The 16418-nt window shown below is 38.5% G+C and overlaps 1 protein-coding gene across 2 annotated transcripts in view; it reads left to right on the top strand.

Moving 5' to 3' along the window:
• The window catches only part of igf1ra (insulin-like growth factor 1a receptor), a 100906-nt gene that overhangs the window by 70245 nt on the left and 14243 nt on the right, over window positions 1-16418 (top strand). For both annotated transcript variants that reach the window (XM_089116448.1, XM_039684296.2), the window contains 8 exons: window positions 3837-4140; window positions 6576-6712; window positions 8213-8357; window positions 9927-10135; window positions 11402-11528; window positions 11657-11892; window positions 11974-12141; window positions 12521-12725. In XM_089116448.1, coding sequence (XP_088972574.1) covers window positions 3837-4140; window positions 6576-6712; window positions 8213-8357; window positions 9927-10135; window positions 11402-11528; window positions 11657-11892; window positions 11974-12141; window positions 12521-12725 — 1531 coding nt within the window. The remainder of the gene's footprint in view (window positions 1-3836; window positions 4141-6575; window positions 6713-8212; window positions 8358-9926; window positions 10136-11401; window positions 11529-11656; window positions 11893-11973; window positions 12142-12520; window positions 12726-16418) is intronic.

The raw sequence follows: 16418 nt of genomic DNA, 5'->3' as shown, positions 1-16418 counted from the left end.
TGTGAGGTTTATCCTTTTTATAAACTTTGTTTTTGTCAAAACTTGTATTATTTAAGCTAAAGTTGTTTAAATAATTTTCACTGGTTTTTGGTTTTGGAAGTTACCATAGACGTTGGAATTGTTTTAAAACCACGTTGCTACCTAGTTTTTTTCTCTAAACAATTTCTTCTGCTGATTCCAACATTTTATAGAATTGAAACTTATCAAAGTGTTGTTGTTGTTTTTTTTTAAATTCTGTATTGTATCTAAAAAATATTTTTTTTTATTTATAATTTTTTTTACCTGTTCTGAGCCTTTAACATTGTTCTCGCAACATGACATCATTACTTTTGCGTAAACATATCTATACATATCTTACCTATACACATTTTGAGCTATCCGCGTGTATCCGTGTATGTCTACGCCATTAATGTCCGAGTGATTCCGCGTGTATGTACACGCCGTTAAATGTCCGAGCGAAACGAAGCAAAATGTAGATCTACATCTGGGGAGCGATATTTTTTTTTCCTCGGATGGTAGGGGAAGACTCATAAATGCTATTAACCTCAGTGACGGGTAGGTTTAGGGACGGGGTTGAGGTAGGTCATATATCAGTCAACGGCGTTCATAAACACGCTGAAAAGTGATTATGCGTATTGATAGCACGCCAAAAATGGAAATACGAATTGGCGTGTCACACACACAATTTCATGAGATTAGTCTGGTTCTCAAGAGGTGTATAATTACTATTTTGGATGATTTTTACCTTGCAGAACAATATAACGTGCAGAATTTGGGTGGTTGCAATGTCCTAGCAACCACCTAGCAACTATCCACAACACTAGCAATTGTCACTTGGCTGTTGATCAGAGTCAAACTATCAGCTCTCCTCTCCTCTTGTGCTTTTCCCACCCTTTTTCTCTCTGTCTTATATTACCAACAGTCTCCCATTGCTCGCTCAACGCAAGTGTTTCCATTGGAATGCTTATTGATCCCACATATGTCAACAGTGTGCAAGGATCCCTTGACTCTCCTTAGCAAACAAGTGTGTACAATATGGCTTGTTGAAAACTTAATTTAAACCACTCTCCTATTTGTCATCCTTTTTTGCACTGCATAAAAGTGACTTTCTCACGCTTTTAACAGAAGCTGGTCTCTCGTGGAAATAGGCATATGGAGCATTTGGGGTTACATCATGATGTCAGTAACCTTTCCACAATGGAACTGATTTTTGATTTTTGTTTGTCAAGAACTGATTACAGAGCCTCCAAACAGAGCCGTTTGTTTGTATGAAACTACAGTTCAAAGGCATTGTTTGAAAGGACAATGAACATGTTAAGACTAAATTGTAGACAAAATGACAAGGATTTCAATAAAAAAATGTTTATGTCATGTACAATACCTCTGAACATCAATCAATGAGTCTTGTTTTAGTTTCCTGGGCATAATGCAATGCTGTGTGTTGCATGTGCAAGGAGTTATTATGCTTTCAGTCGCAAGTACATTTACATTTCAGGCACAACATTGGCAATTCCTCTGTCTATTTTTGTTCACCCTAATAGTTCAAAACAAAGTAAAAATAATCAACCGTTGCATCTCCGAACAACGCACAAGTTACATTTTAATTTCTGAATGAATTAGTTCCAAAACAATTGGCTGGATGAATGATTCACTGACTCATGAATCAGTTCAGTGAATGATTGATTCTATGACTTGCTCATAAAGACTGGCTGCGCTTATGCCCTTCCCTCACTAACTTCCCTCCGTCTCTTTCCTTTGGATGAACTTCATTTATCTAGTTTTCTTATGAATTTGTTTTACACACTATTCTATAATAGGTATGTATGTATACTGGGGCTGTTGGAGAAAATAAAAAAAGTCACTGTGTAAAAAAAGTGTTATGCAGTTACATGTCAAAATAATTGTAATATCGTACACTAAAGGCCAATTTATACTACTGCGCCGAGGGTACGCCATAGTGTACGGCGTCGGCTACGCACGTAGGCGACACCGTTGTGAGCATTTATACTTCTGCGTTCAGGTCTTGGTTGCTCTGCAGTACTGCTCCGAAACGCTAGTTGGCGGCAGAGGGTTTTAATGTTCCACTGTTTAGATTCCTCGCGGCTTGGTTACTACAAGCAATGGCGACTGAAAGAGAGCGGATCATGTTGGAATTGGAGCTTATTGAGGTGGAAAAACAGTTAATTTTAGTGAAATTACTAAAAGTGAAAGGCAGAAATGAGAGAAGACTTCGGAGGAGAAGGTACGTGCGGAAATGCGTAGGAGGAAATGCGATGCTGTCAAGCCGACCAATCACCGATCTTGCGGTCAGCGTTGTTGCGACATGTAGTTAAATTTTTGAGGAGGTGCGCGACAGGCTACGGCGAAAGGTACGCGTTATGGGACGCATCTGTGCGTATGCTACGCCGTACCTACTGCGCACCCTATGCAGAAGTATAAATTGGCCTTAAGTGTGGGTTGGGAGTAAATTAAGCCCAATCTATTGTAATGTTACAATCATGTTCCATTGTGGTCTATGGATCTGCCTGAAGTCTACATTAAGACTCGCTCCCTCAGTCAAAATTGAGGGGTCAAGGGTCTGTCCTAATAAATTTCCCTCGTCCACTTGACGTTGAACGCACTTAAAAATGGAAGTGCGAGGTGAAGTGCTTAGGGAAGTTCGTGAGTGTGTCTAAACAGCCAATCACTTATTGGCTGTGACACTTAACACTTATCGCCACCTACTGGCATAAGGATGGAACATATAGAAAGAGTCACAAACAAATCCTCCTACACACGAATGCGTAAACTGACAGTCAGGCAAGCAGAGAGATACAATCACTGAAAAGTCCTGATGCTGTTGGACCGTATATCGGCACTCTTGGAACGCTGCACCGTCAATCAAATCTGTTGTATAACTGTTAGCTGGTGTTTCTCATCATGACACATTCCAGCTCAGTTAAAGCCCACCACAGATGGACCGTGGCTTCTCGTTAGGCCCGGCCTCACTAGATGCTTCCCAAGCTAATAGTCCAAACTGCGGTCCATCTGCTAGCTAGACTTTTTGGCTTCATTTCTCGCTCTACTCTTCCTCTCCCCCTCCTCCCTATCCTCTAAACTCCATCAACAGTATCTAACAGTAATAATATTTAGCTTTAATGAATCCAGAGCTGCAGTTTACTAACAAGGCTGGCACACAACAACGCCATGCCCTTCATCCTGACTTCACACAGGGCGTCCTCCTCCTCTTCCGAGCCCCTTTTCATAGCCGACATATTTATTTTACAGTCAACTAATCTTAATGCTAGCTTCCAACGCTATCTCGTCACGACCAATTCGTACAAGTGATTAAAAAGTGGCTAATTGGTACTAATTCATACAATCTCACTCGTACGAATTTGTACGATTTGTCTAAACCCATGTGATGGGTAGGTTTAGGGGTAGGGTCAGTGGTAGATCATTCGTACGAATTCATACTAATTGGGCTATTCGTAAAATACGTACGATTTAGCAAAAATCGTACTAATTCGTACGACCTATTAGTCACCTCGTAAAATCCGTACGAATTCCAGTGAGATCAGGTTGTAGCTTCCCCTCTTTCTCCAGAACACACGCAGAGATTGATAAAACACACACAGGAGAATAAATAGTATTTGATCGCTTAAACAATCTAATCTTATATTAGTATTCAAATTTAACTTTTAAGCCTCAGAAAAACCTCTCGAATGTTTTTAACTACAGAAAACACGTTCAATTGATTTACGTTGTTGCCTTTTATATTGCTATTTCTAAACTCATTCTTCTTCCTTGTAACCGCAACTGACATTGTTCTCCATATTCATGCTTTTCTTTTCCAGATTGCCCAAAGAAGTGTGAGAAGAGGGCATGCACGGATGAGGGCAAGTGCTGTCACCCCCAGTGCCTCGGCAGCTGCACTGAACCAGACGATGATAAGGCATGTGCCGCCTGCCAGCATTACTTTCACGAGGGCCGCTGCGTTGAGGCCTGCCCACCGGGCACCTACAAGTTTGAAGGCTGGCGCTGCATCACCATGGACATGTGTGCCCGTGTTCACCTACCCAGCGAGGTCGACTTCGTCATCCACAACGGAGAGTGTACGCCAGATTGCCCGCCCGGATTCACCCGAAATGAGACTGAGAGGTACGCCGCCAGAGCTGGATGTAGGGGTGCCTCATTATCATTAGACACCAGTGCCAAGAGTGTTTCTTTATGCTTCTTTTCTTTATGTATTATTCAATTGAATTTATTAAAAAATATTATTAAAAGAGTAATTTAAAAAAACCTGAAATAAAATATAGAATATTAGATGTACATAAAACTAGAAAAAAAACGAAAGGTTTCTTCTGGCAATTAACTGAATTAAAACCAATTTAAGTTGAAACTAAATTAATGTATAATTTAAAAACGAATACTAAAGAAAATGAAAAAAGTTTGTGATTTGATTTTCAGCTTAAAAAAATAGAGAAATTATAAACTTTTCTTTTAGTTTTTTTTTAAAGAGTAACTAAACCCTAAACCTACTTTTTTTTTAGTTAATGATCTGTAAGAATGGATCTTTATTAATACCAGTCATTGATTCGAGTAACTTTTTTGACATTTGTGTATAAATTGCAATAAATTGTAATATTGTGTATAAATTGACATTTGTGTATAAAAAACAATTTAAGTTGAAACAAAATAAATGTAGAATTTAAAAACGAAAACTAAAGAAAATGAAAAGAAAAGTTTGTGATTTGATTTTCAACTTAAAAAAATAGAGAAATGGTAAACTTTTCTTTTTGTTTTTGTTTTTTTAAGAAGTGGTAAACCTAGAATTAAGCTTTGTGTTAAGCAGGGTTCCAGATTGCGACCATTTTTGGAGAATGTGCGAGTTAAAATTTTATGTGGTAGCATTTGTCGTGCATGGTCATGTACTCCGTTAAATTCAGGCATGCGCAACAGAACGCCGTCGTATCAGCCGCTGCTGCAGTCCGTATTGTCAAAATGTGGGTGTGACCACATTATAGATAATGAGCTCAGGCGAGAAAGACAGATTACATAATCAGAGAATGTTTGTTTTTGATTTAAATGGTTTCATTTAAAAGACATTTCAAGCTTTCTATAGAAATGTACATATCATATCAGTGGAAAGTTTACGCTTTAGAATATGCTTCTGAAAAAAATTTGGAGACCTAGGTGGCTGAAAGCACTGATTTCTTTGTTTTTACAAAATCATGTTTTGATGTGAGTGTAGACAAATAAAAGTAGTTTACAGTTTCAAATGATCTAGACCCACAGTCTAGGTTTTTTTTTATTATTATTATTATTAGGTTTAAAAAAATCAGTGAAATTGACACCTGGCACATGGGGAGAGGAAGATCAACCATTTTTTAGGGATTCTTCAAAAACCGAGAGAAGTAATGGGGAAAGCTGAGGTATTTTTTAAAAGCCATCTGGACCTGGGGATTTTCCACTCTGGATCTGTGTAATAGCTTGCAGAATTTTGGTTAGACTAATAGGATCATCTAATTTGGTTTTTGACTCACTTCTGATTTGAGGGATGTCAAGATTTTTAAACAAATTATCAATAAGATTAGAATCACTGAGGGAGTTTGACTGATGTAAAGAAGAAAACATTTCTTTGGGGTCTGATGCAATATTTCCTACTGGGGTTTGGACCGAGAAATAAAGCTTTTTGCGGTTTGTAGTCTAAGTTGTAATGCAAGTGCTTTATCCGGTTTATCACCAAACTCATAGAAATGGTGTTGGGACTTAAGTAGAAGGTACTCAGCATGGCTAGTGGAAAGAAGATTCAATTCAGATAGCAAAAAAACCCTTATTGGTGACGGTGAGAGTAGATGAAATGTTCCTCTTGAACGTTCTCTTTATTTTTAAATCCATAATGCTTAAATGGGAAATACTACCACAGAATCGGTCCTAAACATCAGCCCTGCCTTTTTCTGTAGGTTCAAGTCCTGACCAAACCTGTTTACTTGTTCCACTGCCATTGCTCTAAAGCTGCTATTTATATTGCCATTAAAGGAGTAGTTCACTTTTAAAAAAGGTTTGCTGATAATTTACTCACCCCCAGGTCATCCAAGATATCCATGTCATTCTTTCTTCAGTCGAAAAGAAATTAAGGTTTTTGATGAAAACAAAATTTGGTTCAAAATCTAGGCCTGTTCACTTTCAGGTTGTATGTAACATGCTGGAACGTGTTTAAACTAGGTAAAGGAGATTTGTAATTACCACACCTTGGACTTTACTTAGACACTTGCACTTTTCAAGTAAAATATTAGCAAACTTTGCCATATAACTTTTTATATGTTGAGTCTGTTTTGCCTTTAAGTTGACCAGACCTGGTTTTGCCTCATGCCTGATTTAATGATCCTCTTTTCAAATACAACCCAGGGTTTGCATAAAGGAGTGACCTTGTGTTTGTCAAAAACAAGCCTTAAATATTCTTCATGTTTTGGTGAGACACAATAATCCTGTCACGGTTCAGTGGCGTTTGCCTGTTTGGAGTCTGTGTGTGTGGCTGGGACCTGTCCTTGACACTTACTTTCCCTTCTTCTCCCTCTCTCTCCCATCTGCAGAATGTTTTGTAGTGCCTGTGACGGAGTGTGCGACAAGGTCTGCGAAACTAAAACAATCGACTCAGTGGATGCTGCTCAGTCCCTGCAGGGCTGCACGGTCATCAAAGGCAACCTGCACATCAACATCCGGCGGGGCAGTAAGTACCCTCACTCTCAACTTTTCCTCTCAACATTCCCACTGTCATGGAAAACCTGGAATTATCAAGGAATGGTCAAATTGTTATACCCAACATGGGAATATTATGAAAAATAGTATTTTCTTTAGTTGTACTCTGTACTTTGTATAAATTATACAACTTTAAATTGGGGTTTCAACCAAAACATCCCTATTTTGGTGATTAAAGAAATATAAAAAATCAGGACCATGTTTTTTACTTTTTTGAGTTTTGAAAAACTAAAGTATTTTAGGGCTGTCAAAAAAGTTCACATTAACTTAACAGTACTTTTGAACAATATTTCTTTTGAAAAATTACTAAAATGTAATTAAAAACTGGGTAAAAACAAACATTTTGCAGATTAAATTTTAAGAATTGTATTTGGCTTTAGTACAGTGACAATATAAAATGAAAAAAACAACATATAGGAGACATTTGTACTCTAAACTCATTATTTATCATTATTTAAATATTTTCTCCCTAAAGATTGGTACCTGTATAATTATTAAAGCTGTCAAACGATTAATCGCATCCAAAATAAAAGTTTGTGTTTACATAATATATGTGGGTGCACTGTGTATAATTATTTTATATATATATATATATATATATATATATATATATATGTGTATATATATATATATATATGTATACAAATGCATGTATATATTTAAGAAATATTTACATGTATATACTGTATATAGATTTATATATAATTTATATTATATATAAATATAAATATTTTATATATAAATAATTTTTTTTCTCAAATATACATGCATGTGTGTGTATTTATATATATCAAATAATTATACACAGTGCCCCCACATATATTATGTAAACAGAAACTTTTATTTTGGATGCAATTAATCGCGATTAATCGTTTGACAGCCCTAATAAATATTATTTTAAATGTACAAATATGTTTTAAACCCTTATCCAGTAATCAGAAAATCATTGGCCAAATGCTGGTATACCCTGATTATTGTTTTTATTTTCCTGGGGTGACATAATAAGGTTCATGTACAGAATAAAGCTCCTGAGTTGACAGTTGCTGCCTCTGTTGGTCCTCTTAGCAGCCAAAAAACTTTTATTCAAATTGCAAATAGATTATATACAGAAAGCGAGAAAAAAGCACTCCCTTAATGACTGAAGATGTCAATCACTTCAGTTGCTGCGCGATTGGCTATAATGCTCAACGCTGAAAATCACATTGTAATTAAAAACCTTTCACAGTCTTCAGACTACAGAGCATAAACACAAATAAGCACGGGACCGTTCCCAACGTAAATAGTGGTTCACCCGTCCCCGCCCGTGCGCAGGACTCTGGCTGCCACCCATGTATCACTCACACTGATGAAGTGATGAGTTAGTGTGTCCTTTAGGATTTGGTTTGTGTTGCTCCAGTGTCATATCTCTTTCTCTCTGTCTGTCTGTCTCCCCTCTCACACTGTCTCTCTCTCTCTCTCTCTTTTTCCCCAGATAACATTGCATCAGAGCTGGAGAGTTTCATGGGCCTGATCCAGACTGTCACTGGATATGTGAGGATCAAACACTCTCAAACTCTGGGCTCTCTGTCCTTCCTCAAAAGCTTGCGATACATTCATGGAGAAGAGCTCTCAGAGCAGTAAGATATAAAACATAACTATTGTCATGGCATATTGATGATTGATTGTGTACAGAACAGAGCTAGCCTTCAAAACATGTGCTGTAAATATGCTTTATGTCTCACTGAACACCAGTTATTTGTTGGCCTGCATAGGACTATCAAGATCATTCGTGTCATCTTGAATGGCAGTTTGACTCCTCTAATGTGGAGATAATTTCAGCCTTAAGCTTATTATTTGATCAGTATCTTCATCAGATGTAAAAAGGGCCGCTCTCCATTAAAATAATACTGGTTTAAAAGAGTAGGACTTTTTTGGGAATAGGTCTTACAGTAATACGTTATAACTGTAAGACTATTATGCGAATGTATTATATTATAGTCTAATATACTAAGAAATGTAAGATTAGTCTCCCATTGACAACCGTCCAAAAATTTGGAGTCAGTAAGTCTCTTATACTCACCAAAGCTGCATTTATTTATTCAAATATAAAAACTGTAATATTGCGAAACGTTGTTACAATTTAAAATAACTGTTTTCTATTTCAATATATAATAAAATGCAATTTATTCCTGTGATTAATTTTCAGCAACCATAACTAAAGTTTTCCTGTGTGATCCCTCGGAAATTATTCTTATGCTGATTTGCTCCTCAAGAAACATTTCTTATTAATTCCTTATTATTATGATTTCTTATTATTTTGTTAAAAATTAATTTTGTGGAAAAAAACCGTGATACATAGTTTGTCAGGATTCTTTGACAAATAAATTGTCACTTTTGATTCATTTAATGCAAGCTTGCTGAATAAAAATCTGAATTTCTTTAAAAAACTAAAATCTTACTGACCCCAAACTTTTGAAGCGACCAACTGGTTCTGGACAAAGATGATTCCCATCTATTATGTTCCAAAACTCTTCTGCACCAGCACGGTAGTCACATTGCAACATTGTCTCATGTCTGGAAAGAAAAGAACATGAATATTTATATGTAACACTCTTGTGTCACGATTCACGATTCCCTGATTGTAACACGTGTCTTCAAGGGTTTCCATAGGAACGGATGAAAGTAATACAATGTCTGCTCTAATGGAATGTACAGCTCAGAGTCGCAGCAAGAAGTATACATTTAACCTCCGGATTAAGCATATTAAAATCATATACATTCATGCCAGTACTGAAGTACCAAGTATATAAATCAGTATTTGCTATCTGACTCATTTTCGCTCCCATGGTTTTACGGAGGATGTCTGAGGGAGGCTGTGGGAACTCTTCTGTTGTGATCTAACTAGGGTTGAGTTTCATCTTGAGGAATGCTTGTAAGAGCGCAGGCATTCTCCACGTTCCTGAGCAGTTCAGTGCGACTCAGTCGGGTGCAGCTGTAGAAGTCATCCTAAACCCTTTTCTGAGGCCTGATCTCAGCGTGTGCTTTAATGAAATACAATCTGTGCATGCGCTTTTTCACACATATCACATTCGTCACGTGAATAAGCAGATCTGATTATTCTCATTGCTTTCTGTGCTTAGATTATATTTAAATCAGAAATAATACATTTGGTTGTATCGTTGTGTGTGTGTTTTTTCCTACTATAGGTTTTATGCATTCTATGTAGTGGACAACCAGAACTTGCAGTATTTGTGGGACTGGAGTCAGCACAATCTGACCATTAGAGCTGGGAAACTCTTCTTTCGCTTCAATCCCAAGCTTTGCATGTCTGAGATCCAGAAAATGTGGGAGAAGACCGGCGTAAGGCAGAAAAGGGAAGAGGACGACGTTCGTAACAATGGAGAGCGAGCAAGTTGTGAGTAGACAAAAGCCGCTTCAAAAAGTGAAAAGGCAGCTAAAGTGTTTCCTGTGGTGCTCTGTTGAATGAATCTGCCAAAGCTAAAAAAAAAAAATGTTTTGAGTTGCCAGCGTTTTTGATAATTCTTACAAAAATTTCATGGCCTCCAGAATATTTTGTTTTTTGAATATCTGAACATCCAATATATCAAAAAAAAGACTTTACTTTTTAACCAAAAAAAACTGTTTTATTCTAGCTTCATTCATTATTTTTTTATCAAAACTTGAATGTGGGTAAGTTTCATAAAAAAGTAACACTGAGCAATAAGCTGAGAAAATCAATTTTTTGTCAAAGACAAAGTTAATTTGTGATTTTGAAGTGAATTTGATGGGATAAGACCACAAACATAATGTCAAGACAACACGTCTGCTGACTGCACTCAAGAATAAAGTCTGATTCATGAACAAATGAGAGGATTCTTTAAAAGAATAACTCAAAAAGTGTCATAATGTCCCCGAATCTGTCAGAGCAGTTACTGAATCAAAATTTAATCATTTAACCAATTTTTATATGACAGTCTGTAGGTAAAGATACATTGTATTAAAGAAATTTGTGATTAATAACCATTTAATGAGAAAAAAAATTATTAATTATAATTGAAGGACATCGGTAAATCAAAAAATACCATACCCATATAAAATATATATATATATATATATATTATTAGAATTGTTTCACACTTTACAAATTATAAAGCCAAGTGGATAATGCATACGCAGGATGCTAGAGCTTTTCTCAGAAGAGTAACTTTTATCTTCATTTTGAACAGTACATCTATTGTTTTATAATTGATATAACGCATTGGCATTTGTAAGTGAAGCTTTAATGTCCAAATACTTTTTAAGGCAGTTGAACTGGTTGGTAGATGACAGCATTATCTCTCCACAAAGACATCACTCAACTCTTAAAAAGCATTTTACTCCCAGGGTGTCCCAGTCGTTCTTCTGTACCTGCTCTATTATGTGTTTGACAGATTTCTGCACAGAGCGAAATCGCTTTGAAGAACGATGATAATGGCTTATTCAATGTGGTGGTTTTTTTCCGCAGAAACATAATTGCTCTGACTCTAGACTTGTGAGATATCAACAGAAGTGCCTTTTCTAATACCACTTAGATTCCTAGAAGCTCATGAAAGATGGAAAGGCCATGGCACATTCTTACATTTGAGTTGAAGAACTCTTATGGGTGCTTTTAGTTAAATCTCTCTTATGACCCCTCTTATAGGTGAGAGTTATATTCTAAAGTTCAAATCCAACCACACTCAGAGTACTCGGATAAAACTCACTTGGGAGCGATATCGGCCGCCTGACTACAGAGACCTCATCAGCTTCATCGTGTATTACAAGGAGGCGTAAGTTTCAGACTGCTTGAATTTACTATTATGGACATATTATTCACATCGAGTTTGTTTGCGGACTTACGATGTAACATTATGTAAATGTATCCTGAAAGCATCTGTGCGCTGTTGTCTCGATGTAGACCATTCCAGAACATCACAGAATTTGACGGACAAGATGGATGTGGTTCTAATAGCTGGAACATGGTGGATGTGGACCTTCCTCCGGAGAAATCAACAGACCCAGGGGTGTTTCTGTCCCCTCTGAAACCCTGGACACAATATGCCATCTTCGTGAAAGCCGTTACCCTGGTTGTGGAGGACAAGCATATAATGGGGGCTAAGAGTGAGGTGGTCTACATCCGCACCAATGCATCAGGTTGGCTTCACCACTATCTATATCCAGTATCTGATCTACAGTTTGACATATTACACCAACTATTATCTTGCCATTCCACAGCGCCATCAATGCCCCTCGATGCCCGGGCATATGCCAACTCCTCCTCATCCCTGATGGTGAAGTGGTCTCCTCCCATCTCTCCCAACGGAAACAAAACCTTCTACCTACTCCGTTGGCAGCAGCAGGCAGAAGACCGTGAACTATTTCAGCATAACTACTGCTCTAAAGGTAAGTGTGCACATTTTACATGCACTTTTGCTTCATCTTAATGTCTACCTCTAGTCCTCAGCCTTCTACCCCTTCAGCTGTTATTTCAACATTGATATATACAGTAGTCAACATTTAAAGTGGATCAAAAAAGTTCCCAATTATCCCATTTGGTATTAGTTTCCAAATAAATAAGTGGATTTGAAAAAAAAAATCAGTTTAAATTATTTATTTTTGTGAGAAGAAAGAGACATTTAGTGAAACGAGACCAAAACCTACAGTAGTTTAGCTATGTGGGAAATCGTGTGACTTGGACAATAGACAAATCGTGTCAATTGTACAATAACTTGTGCTTTTATTGCTTGATCAGTTTAGTATGTGTCATTGTTTTGGAATACAGAGCTAAAGATCCCCGTCCGCATCTCAGCCACGGCTTTGTCGGACATGGAGGGCGACACAAAGCCTACCAAATCAGATGTTGGCGGGGGTGAAAAGGGTTGCTGCCCCTGCCCAAAAACCAAGGAGGACCTAAAGGCGGAAGCTGAAGACCGATCTTATCGCAAAGTCTTCGAGAACTTCCTGCACAACTCCATCTTCACACCCAGGTATGACACATGCACTGATGGCACTTTTTGAAGCTTTTAGATCGTATCAAATGGTCAAATGTTTGGTTTAGTGGATTCCTGCTATTTGAAGACATTTATATATCTCTGCATGGTACCCTAATACCTAAAGCCGGTTTAAATGTTTGATTTTAAATAAATATTTTTGGTTCACTATTAACTTGAATCAACACTTGCAGCAAAATGTTGCAAAAAGTGAAACATTTTAGTGTGAAAAATTAGCTTACCAACCTTACCAAAAAGTTTTATGCCATGACAACACAACGCCTAAAATCATAAATCGACCGTACAAATGTCACTTTATGGCTCAAATACAAGAAGTTCAACAGAAATACATTTAAATTAATTTGAAATAAAGTAAAAAAAAAATACATTTTTAAAATTTTTAAAATTAACTGTCATTGTAAGCATCTTACAGTGAGTTTTGCTTTTTTTAAAGACAACGAGAGCCAGGTTGATTGATAATACCCACAAATGCTGTAAGACATTTTTGTCTGACAAACCATTTTGCCACTGCATTGGCTTGCCAGTTGATGTCCAATGTGAAATCCTGATGGGAAAACTACTGTTCTAGCGTACTGCAAAGGTTAGGTGAACCCTTGGTAGGAACAGAGGCTGATTTACTCCTAGCACTTTCTGCCACAGTTTACAACAGTGGTCTGAAGCCCTTAATTTTTTCAGTCTTCCTGGAGAGCGAATATCAAAGCGGGTCTGAGCTCATGGTCTTGAGGCGGCTTGATTTCATAGAATCAAAACCAGAATTTTGGGGGCCCAGACCGAAGCCTAATTATTTCGACATGGGCCTGACAAGATCAGAACAAGAGGTTTTGGAAAGGGGTAGGTGCCAGCAGCCGAGTCTGGAGCAGAATCAGATGGTGAGGGGGGGGGGAAAGGTACGGCTCTGAGAACTCCAGGCCCGTGCGGCCACGTTGTTTGTTGCTGGGACGACGGTGGCGGTTGCATATTAAGACTACAGCAGGCTGTAATTTGGGATGCACAAACAGACGCACACTGGATTAATGAGACTGGAAAGCAGCCGCTGGCTCAGGGCTCGCTCCATGTTAGGCTTTTGTTTGCCGAAACGAGGAGTGACGTCTGCATTGTGTTATCTGTTTGCCTTGCTTGAGGCGTCGGATGTTTTCTCGTCTCATGGGGGCGAAGAACGGCACACAGGAACCTGTTCAGGTTTACTTAGACGCGCATGCTTTGAGACTTTCCAAGGGTTCATTCAGGACATCTGCAGTCAAGCTTTTTTGTGGGTTGTTTATTTGGTTGCAAATGTGTGTGTTTCGGGGTGGGCCTGGGTTTTGAGTCACGAGTATTGATGCACAGATCGATGTCGCCAAACATCTTCTACCACTTAGTTTCCCCAAACGTCTGCTTTTGGAGCTTTATTTTCATCAAGGTAATGGTTTGCGGTTCACTCAGCGACGGCGTGATGCACCATCAACCCGTCTCACCATCTCTAATCGATTGAAAACAGACTTTCGAAATGTAAATATTCTTTCCCTCAGAAACAGGATGCTCGTGAGGCATCATTTTCTCCATCGCTGATGACTTTTTATTTCCATCTTGACCCCAGCAGCCCTATGGTGTCGGTTTTGAGCTCTGTTTGCGTTTGAAATTGGGGAGACAGATTCGTCACTGTCTGTGTCCATTGAGCACACCTCATTACTGACATCAAGACTTCAGGAGAAGGCCTCTGAAACTGATTGAGTCTGAGAAAAACAGGAGATGCTCCACACTTCAATGAAGCGGATATGTTCGTCTCGTCCTCTAGCCTGCTCACTCTCGCTCCTTCCTCAAATGCGTTCTTTGTTTCCTTTGGAGAGTCCGCTCACAGAAAATGTACAGCAAACCTATGTGGAATTATAAAGAGGAGGTGTGGACGTCTCATCCCCCCTTGCAAACTCCTCCTCAGCTGTAAAGAATGACCAGCAAATACTTGAGTTTGCGCCAGGGGATGAGGTGTTGTCTATATACATCAATAGGTGACTGACACGTAAGCCTTTCTGCCTGGGAAAAGGAAAGACTGGATGTGCCGCTGTCAATGTTGCCATTATGCCTTCTGTCTGAGGTTTGCTGGTGTAAAATCTTCCCTCAGGACCCTGTGCTGTGCGTCTACATGTCTGTTTCGTTCTTGCTACAAGCCTGACCTTTTCTTAGTCAGCGGTCTGTGCCAAATGCAATTAGGTAAAAATCAGCAGTTATGGCCATAGACAAGAGGCAGATCCTGTTCGTGTTCAGGTCCAATTGGGTTAGAGGTTGCTTCAAACACATCAGGGCTTTCTTTGCACTTGATCAGTTGTAGTCAGTGAACTAGGTGTTGATATGATGCCCGGGTGACAATATGATTTGATCTTCTACGGTAAACACCCTCAAGCGAGATCTGAATCCCTAGTTGGTTAGTATTAAATAGTCTCCAAAATCCCTTATGATAAATCATGGAGTGCTATTCACTGGAAGTGACATGGAATGTGACTTGGGATGATTTGATTGTTCCTCCCTACAGCGTTCTGTGTTGGCTTTTATTAAAAGTTTCCACGCGCACACATTTACAAAAGCAAACATACACAAAGGTCTTCTTTCATTACTGTCATTCCTCAGTTGATTAATTTGAGCTGGCAGAATAAGGCTTATAGTAATGTTTAAACTTTCGTAATAATCAGTGGGTAAAGTCCATAATTGGTTGTAAATTTGCTTCTTGAAGACTGTTGGACACTCCAACGTAACTTGTGTTGTGTGTCTCCACTTATTGTCTGTCTGACACTTTTACCACTTTCCTCTCTTGTATTTTGGCACTCTGGGATTTCCCTCATGTCCATCTCAAACCATCCTGTCTTTCTCATCTGTGATGGATTGCATTGTTTGGTCTGACTATTGAATCTTTACAGAGGTCCCGAACGAGCAAATCGTTACGCGTCTCCTAAAAGTAGCTCTAGGTAAGGTTATGGCCCTGGCTTAGTCCTATTTGTGAAGTGGCAGTGGGTCAGTTGGCGTCTGGTAAGCTCTTGTGGTTGCTGCTGACTGCATGTCCTTAGTGGCGGCATGGTTGACCTGTAGCCCGTGCCTTAGTTTGCTTATCGCCTCTACCGTCAGAGGCGGAGTTGGTCATATCATTATTATGGATGTTCTCTGTTTGTCTCCAAATATGCCTTCCCATTTCATTTTCTCATCTGCAGAAATGTTTATTGCTTCATTTGCAAGTATGTATTTCATAGTAAGCAATGACACTGCATATGATCGCTTCATGAATAGACTTTAGTTTTATATCTGGACATGAAGAAAGAATAAGAAAGAGAGGAGAAGGTCAGGGTAGAAACAAGAGAGTTGACAGTTCTTGGATACCAGCTCTCATTTCATTTTAAAACTACCAAAGTTTCATGAGGGATCAGTCCCAGCCTAGCTGGATACATAGCAGTCATAAGAATTTAAAATATCTCATTATTCAGGATGATAAATGATGAATAAGATCCAGTAGACAAAAGGGGAGCTTTGTAGGCTGTAGAGTAATGCAAGTATCCTCAGTGTTACTAAGAGACCTGTTAGTAGGCCATTAGAGAATTAGGCTTTCACTTTAAAGGAAGTGGTGATGTAGAGTAATTGTGCGCAGTAATTGGCTTTTATGCTTTTAAACCAGTGAAGACTCTGCTGACAAAGGCTGACTGCACTATA

Source organism: Pimephales promelas, chromosome 10, assembly GCF_988280905.1.
Source record: "Pimephales promelas chromosome 10, fPimPro1.hap1.1, whole genome shotgun sequence".
Classification (NCBI taxonomy): Eukaryota; Metazoa; Chordata; class Actinopteri; order Cypriniformes; family Leuciscidae; genus Pimephales; species Pimephales promelas.
The sequence above is the reverse complement of the archived record's forward strand: the minus strand, read 5'-3'. Positions and strand labels throughout refer to the sequence as shown.